Source organism: Lathyrus oleraceus, chromosome 5, assembly GCF_024323335.1.
Source record: "Lathyrus oleraceus cultivar Zhongwan6 chromosome 5, CAAS_Psat_ZW6_1.0, whole genome shotgun sequence".
Taxonomy (NCBI): domain Eukaryota; kingdom Viridiplantae; phylum Streptophyta; class Magnoliopsida; order Fabales; family Fabaceae; genus Lathyrus; species Lathyrus oleraceus.
This window is the reverse complement of record NC_066583.1, coordinates 206,364,074-206,372,342: the sequence shown is the minus strand read 5'-3', so window position 1 is coordinate 206,372,342 and position 8,269 is coordinate 206,364,074. Positions and strand designations below refer to the sequence as shown.

General features: G+C 31.1%; 1 protein-coding gene across 1 annotated transcript; it reads right to left on the bottom strand.

Moving 5' to 3' along the window:
• Positions 1-4,466: 4,466 nt before the first annotated feature.
• Positions 4,467-7,102, bottom strand: LOC127082889 (uncharacterized). Its single transcript, XM_051023116.1, has one exon. It carries the CDS (start codon positions 6,366-6,368, stop codon positions 4,950-4,952), a length of 1,419 nt encoding a protein of 472 aa, XP_050879073.1. The 5' UTR covers positions 6,369-7,102; the 3' UTR covers positions 4,467-4,949.
• Positions 7,103-8,269: the final 1,167 nt, after the last annotated feature.

The window sequence follows — 8,269 nt, the reverse complement described above, 5'->3', positions numbered from 1 at the left end:
AGCTTATTGTTGCGCCACTTAAGAGATCCAAGTCTCTAACATTTTGTTACGTGTGGCTATCAAATCCCCTTTGAACGCTAACTTATTCAAAACTTTAGACATATGAAGATTCTAGTTTTGGAATTCATTTTTGTGCTTAGTATGATATATGATAAAAAAATCCATTATTATTTATAGATTGACCTTTACATGACTGTTTCCATCCATATGACCTTGGAAATTATGAGGACTAGCTGGTATATGATTGACTACAAACTGGGAGAGAGGTATTTTTACATGAAAAATTTGGATTATCTCTCCACCCAGGATTGTATGTATTTTAACAAGAATTGTCCTATTGGTTATTGTTAACATAATTAATAATATCCTAACTAGATTCTTTAGTGAGGTACATTTGGTAGTATACAACAGTATGACTACTTACTCCGTATATTTCGCAAGCATGGATTACATGGGCTATCACACTTACACTCAATTTGTCGAATTTAGAAGTCACTACTAGCGACGAGTGTATATTGTGTTTAAATAATATGATTAGAAAATCATAAAAATATCCACTTATATAATCTTTAAATGGACTATTTTTCTTCAAAATAACCATGTTTTTCAATTTAAATACCCAAATAACAAATATTTCAAATTACTCACCAAAAAACCATGTTTCAAACAAAAAAAGTATCGAAGAGGATGCGCCAATGCTACTTGTGCATGCTCTCAAATTTACACACTAGAGCCACTTTGATTGGCGCATGCATTATAAACATGCCAATGTTAGTGGCACATACTTTGGAGGCTTAAAAGCATGCACCACTCCCCTTGGCGCCTTAGTGCATTCCTTTTTTCATAAATAGATCTTCATTTTCCATCATTCTTCACACATCTTATGATTTCATCTTCTCATTGCATCTTCTAAATGTCTAACACGATTATTAAAAGAGAAGTGATTATTGGTTTTTCGATTCTGAAGCCTCTGATGAAGATTCGACTTTGGAACATTCTGACTTCGAGCATCTTGAGAGGAACTTGATTGTTGGTTAGACAAAGATATTGAAAAAGGTGAAAAAAATAGAAGAATTGATAGGCTTGTTTCCACGTTCAACAATAATGAAAAACGTCATGTGTGGAAGTCAGTTAAAATTGACAATGATGTATGTGTTATGATGTTTGGACCACATGATATTTTTTGATCATTATAATCTCTTAGATATGACATGGGTGCAATACATACATAAAACTTGAAACTTTCTGCAATCGCACCAACGTCTATCTTGTTTGACCCGATAGTATCCCCTTAGACTCCCTTCATTATGGTCAATTGTTTCTTGTACACTAAATCATCCTCTATGACGGTCAAACATTGTAACCACATGTGTGTTAGTTTTGACAGTTTTCTCCCTAATAAATTTCATATAACTTTCATTGAACAATTGTCCTAATTGTAACACTGACCCATACCACCAACAAACATATGCTGCCACCACGTCTTACCATGACACCGATGAGGCATATGATACCACCATATTATACCATAGACTCAATCAATGTACACCCAAACATCACACTACCAAAGTACGCAAACATCACACAACCAAAGCATCAAACCAACACATGTGTATCAAACACCACAACATCCATTGTTTTGTTTCCAAAACGAATCAATGTCTCAATTTAACCAACCAGATCGTCCACTCGTAACCCAACAAATGCGATCCAACTACGACAACATGGGCACCGAACTCGACTACAGCAACATATGTAATTCGCAAGAGATGCTAGATTTCATTGATGACACACATGTTCCAGGGACCTCACTCCAAACACCTCAGATGAATCCAGGGAGGTACCAAACACCTCAGATGAATCATGAGAGAGAACAATCACCTCAGGGGAATCATGTGCAACCTCAACGGCGAAGGGCACCGCCGAATTGTGGAATCAATGCCCGTTATGATCAAACACATCGTTAAAATACGTTTACAAAATTTAATTCTATTTAATTTAATAATATTAGTATTTTTTTTTTATTTTCCAATTGTTTTATTTTTAATAAATAATAATTCTAATTTTAAAAAAATTCATTACACTTAGACACCAAGGGGAATAGTGCATGCTTTTAGGAAAATAATTTATGCATCAGAGGTATTGGCATATGGGTATTGCATGCGCTATGTTTATTTTTCAATGCATGCGCCAGTAGTAATATCGCATTCTCTCGTATATGATTTTTTTTAATTGAAACATGGATATTTTAGCAAATTATGTGAAATATTAATTATTTAGGTATTTAAATTGAAAAAGATGGTATTTGAAAAAAAAAATCCTTTAAATGAGTTAATTTTCTTTAAATATGTAAAATAAAGTGGGGTAGAGGATACTACTATGTTGGTATAGAATAATCATGCTGAGCATGAATAGTTGAAGCATCATTAAAATCTCTTTGATTGGAATTAAAATCTCACTATCACTTATGAATAGGAGAATCAAATCATATAGAATTGACGTGCCAGCGTTAATCTTAACACTAGGCAGCTGCCAATAGCCAGACGCATAACAACAAACAAAAGCCAACCTCAATTCTCTTTTACCACTCTTCTCTATATTTGTTGAGTGAATTCAAAATTTAAACACTAATTTTTAACTTCTAATTACATTATTAATTGTTTTCTTTGATTACATAATAAATTAATTTTTTTTCTTCATGTATAAGAAATGGACCATGTTACATAAATCACGGCGAAAGCCGAAATTGTCTCCACCTTGGACTTTTCCACTTATTCAATTAGCAAATATTATTAACGATTTAATTTAAAATTAATAATTTTGAATTTAAAATCTATATTATAGACTATCCATTTTCTACAAACATTAAAATCCATCATATAAAAGTCTCATAGATGACTGTAATACACCATGCACGCGTACGACTTTCCTTTTCCCTGCCTTCAGAATAAAATGTTTTTTTTTCAGTTAAAATAAAATATTAAATCGTCATATTTTTTATTCAAACTATTTTATTTTGAAATATAGTAATAATTTAATAGCATTCTATTTTTGAACATCATGGCTACATTTTCATTTCTCATTCACGTGCCTACATACTATCTACCCGTAAAAAGTGATGTGCATTTATTTTGGAATGAGAACTACGAATATATGTATTAAAAATAGTTAAATTCAATTAAATTATTACCCATGTACATGTTTGACATCTTCCTGAAATTGAATAGAAATTCTAAAACATGCTAAATATTACTAAAAAAATATTTTTGTCGTGAGTAGAATAGTTTTAACATATATTGTGTTTCTTCTTTCAAAACAAAACAATACCCATTTCTATTGATAATTTGACCATAATATATATATATATATATATATATATATATATTAGTCATTAAAAACAAAAATGTAGTAATTGAGAAGATTTATTCAATTAAAAGTTCAATAATAATAATGCAACAAACAAAATCTCAACAATTTAAATAATCTTAAGATATATACAGCTTCAAAAGTTACGTCTTAACTATATGAATCAGTTTTTCTCTTGCATGCTGCTGATCATCATTCTTCTACTAGGTAGATTTGATGGTAAGCTTTAATATATTTAACAAATTGTAATAAATTTTTTATTTTTATTTTTACTGTTAATATAATTTAATAAAATATTGTATTTAATTTCACTATTTTAACTATAAAAATAATGATTTAATTTTGGAAATTGTTTAAATATTCATATTTAATTGACTATTTTTCATAATATATATTTTATAAAACACATTTTATTTAAATAGAATAAAATCACATAGTCAACATTTATGAGTCTCACAGAGTAAGAAACAAGTGTAATTATTTATCTAGATAAATTTTTTGTAATGGTAAATAGATATAAACGGTAGATTTGAGATTTCATTTTTTAAAGCTGACATTTATTTATATTTAAATATGAATAAAGAAAATTATTTATAAATTAATTATTTAACAAAAATGATATGCCAAAGATAATGCATTATAGAAATTTATTTTGAATGAAGTATTGTTTTTTAATTTGTTTTATTTATTTATTTTTGAAAATTTTAAAAAATTTTTATAAAGTTATGCCCCGCATTTGTAAATTTTTTAAAGTTTTCCCTAAAGTAAATTACTATATTTGTGTTAGTAAAAAGGGTGTATCAACAGAAATTAATAATTGTTTCTATGTGTTTTTTTTGTTGCATAAACTGTTCCCATGTGTTTTATTCACAAGCATATTTTGTTTTTCTTTTCAAAGGTTCACGAGCATAATTATGATATGAAATATCCAAAAAACACATCATGTCAACCCAAAAAAAAGAAAAGAATTGTCTAATAAAAAAACACATCTTTGATTTTAAAAAAGAAGATTTCGGCGGCTAACAATCCCCCCAATCTTGCCACCAATTACTCCTAGAATCTTCAATTTTATAATTGTTAATAAATTATAAACTAAAAAATAAATAAATAAATTGAAGAATACAATATAGTATAAACTATAGAGTACTAGAGACTCCAAAACAATAGATACAGCCAGCATCAAACAAACCTATCTAACAATAATAATAATAATCTCACACTTGTCAAAACCAAAGTTTAAATATCAAAATACATAACCTCAATGCTTCTTTTGTATATATTGCTTAAAAAAATTCATAGTAGAAAAAAACAAGCTATAGCTACTAGTAATTATATTTACGCATAATTCTAAACGACTCAAAAGAACAAAAGAAAAAGCATTATAAAAAAACATGGTTGAATTAATTTGATTTGATGGTGGTGGTTTATGATGAAGATACCAAGATTCTCCATTTCATGCATTAGCGTTGTATACTTCTACTGCCAGAATCATTTGCTTTCAATAAAGTGTATTAAAATTATATGTACGAATTACGAACCTACCTTGTTCTTTTTTCCATTCATATTTTGATGATGTTCGTTCGTTAATCAGAAGAAGAACAATTAATCCATGATTCCACTGTTGCTTCACCTCTTGTACTCACAACACATTCTTGTCCTTTCTCAACTCCAACAATGGTTCTCTGACTCCACTGATTCTCGTTGTTGTTGTTGTTGTTGACTGCGTCTGATGATGATGTTGTTGTTGTTGTAGTAGTAGTAACCATGTTGTTGTTGTTGTTGTGATGATGAAGAACACCAATGTTAACGTTGTTAACATGGGCATGAGCATGAGGATGACTCAAACCTAGTTCATCAAAAACAGTACCTATTTTCATTCTTGAGTCAACATTGGGCGTGGTTTCCAAGGAGGGTTGTTGGGTCCCATGTGGATATTTTGTTGGTGTTTGAGAAATTGATTGAAAACCGAGAATCTGGTTGTGTTGCATGAGAGGGTGATTATTCTGCTGTGATAAATGGTAGTTAATGGAAGCTGAATTAGTTGAAGATAAATTTTCCATCATGGAAGAAGAAGATTGGATCAATGGAGAAAAGGGTTGAACTTTTTGAGCGAAAGGACGAAGAAGATAAGGAGGTGGTGGTGGTGGAGGGTCCATATGATTTGACATAGATCTTGAAGCAACAGAAGAACCGAAAAGATCCAACCTTGTTCTTGGAAAAGGTGAAGAAAACGGTGGCGCTGGTATACCGGTGAATTCCTGAACCATGGCTCTGAAATTTGTAGTGTCAGTAGTGAGAACTGTGGTTGGTGCACGCCTTGAAGCTCTTGATCTTTTCTTCGGATTTCTACCCACGTTGTTGTTGTTGTTGCTGCTACTGTTAATAAGATCTTGATGATCATTGGTGAGTGATCCTCCACGTGAAGTACTTTCTAGTGGTAGAGAATGGTGTTGTTGTTGTTGATGATGGTATTGGTGTTGTAGGTGTGTGGTGGGAACAGAAGCAACGTTTTCTCTGGTTTGACCGAGGAATTGACTCAATAAGAAAGCTTGATGATTATGCTGAGAAGACGATGATGAAGAAGATGAAGGTACCAACAAGGTGCTAAGATCGGTGTTGTTGGGTTCAGATCTAGCTGTAGGTTTAGACCAAATCATATCAAGGTTTAGAAACGAGTTTGGGTTTGATGATGTTGATGATTGTTTGTGTAATGAATCAATGTAATAATTGGGTAATGGATCGAACATTTGGTTATGATGATGATGATGATGGTGTTGTTGTTGTGTTTGTGGGTTTAGATTGTTGTTGTTGTTATTACCAAACTCGCTTATACCATGATTGTTTCTTTCTCCTGTTGCTACTATTGTAGCGGGTGCTGGTGCTGTTGGTGGTGGATTGTTTAAAAACGCAGAAAAATTTGAGGATTCAGCGCGTGAATCATACTCTTCAATTTCCTCACCACAGCTTGAAGATTGCATACTACCACTATTTCCTGAATCCATGATGAGGAGGAAGATAGTGAAGGAGAGAGAGAAAGATAGTGAAGAGAGAGAAAGAGAGAGAGAGTTGCTGTTGCTTTATCTTTTGCTTTATTGGTTTGGTTTGGTTAGTGTTGGTGCTTACACAAACTACTAGTACCCCTCCACTCCATGTATTTAAGTGGTGTGTTCGTACAGGGTCAGAGAATGAGGTATGGGACAAAAGAAAAAAACATGAGAAAGGGTTGTTTCTGGAGTAAGGTAATTATTATGAAAGAAAAAGATAGTTTTCTTTCTTCAGATCATCATAATTCTCTCACACACACGTTTTTTCATTCAAACATACCCCTCTCTCGGATCTGAAAAAAATCATACACTATGCTCACCTCACTTTTATTACTCAATTTGTGTTTCAACGAAACGGAAGGAAATATATGTTTACGTAATTCTTGCAGTTATTGGGAAGATGTGTAAACACAAACTTACTCTGTTTGTTTGAATTCTTAGAGATAGAGATAGAGAGAGAAAGAGATATTAGGGTTTGTTACAAAAGAGTGTGTGGAGGGGGGTGTGGAAGAAGAAAAAGTGAAACTGTTTATGTTTATGTTTGTGGTTGATGCATCTGAAAAATATCAGAGTGGGGTAGAGATAGATATGAGGTGGTGGTGGTGAGAAATGATGATAGGTTTATGTTATGTATGATGGTCAAAGTATGTGTGAGAGATGTGGTTTTCATTTGCAGTATGAAATGGAGAAAAGATAGAGTAGTTCTAGTACTATATATGATGGAGGTTAATTATGTTAATTAATTAATTTAATGAGATGTTTAATTTATTTTTAAGTTTATTTATTTATTGATTTATTTTACTTGGAATAATGAGGTGGGCATGCAGTCAGATTGGAGTGATGGTTGTTGAGTTGCGTAAAGAGAACCACCCTATCTACCTTTTTTATACGCTTCAATAATTATAAACCAATTCGAATACTTGCATATATTTTATATCTAGATGCTACCAACAAAATATAGATATATATCTAGATTTAGACATGAAAATATTATTAGAAAAATAATTACAGATAAAAGAGGATTAGTTTTTACATGATTGTAATCGGATATATATATTTTTTATATATTTGACTAAGTTAAAAGGAGTATACTAGGAAAAAATTATCAAAAGGTATAGGATGGTTTTTCTATTATTTAACTTTTTTATAAGTAAAAGAAATAATTAACTTGCGCTAATGATTCATCTATGCTAATTTGCTGAATCAGTTGAACAACATCTAAGGTTGCTCCAACAATCCAAACTAATAAGAAAACTTTACTACTTTGTCATTGATTATAATTAGTTATTAGACCCATCTTCGTTAATAAATAGATAAATTACTTTTTTTTTTGGGGTAGGAATATAGATACAATTAAGTAATCTTCAAAATAATCAACTTTTTATATATATATATATATATATATATATATATATATATATATATATATATATATATATATATATATATATATATATATATATATATATATAATTGTTTCTATTTAGATAAGAATCATTTAGGGGTGTTAAAGGTGAAGTCAAAGTTTCTTTAGGTTAGTTGGTTAAAATATTTGCAAACTTAATATTTGATGGGTTAGGGTGCGTGATCTTTGTCTAGTTAATTTAGATTTGCTAGGTAAATGACGTAGGAGATTTCTCTTTCACACTTCTAGTTGTGAGTTAAGGTGTCCTTATGAGTACTTCCTTGAGAGGTGGTAGGTCCACGAAAGAAGGCTTCATCCTCTTAGAAGGGGTCTCCTTTTTAGGCTGCCCATGGCATGAACATGGTGATATCACTTGGCAAGGATCAAACTTCAAACATCAATGCACACTTGCCTTGCAATCCAAGCTTAATTCAGACTATCTAATATTCATTTA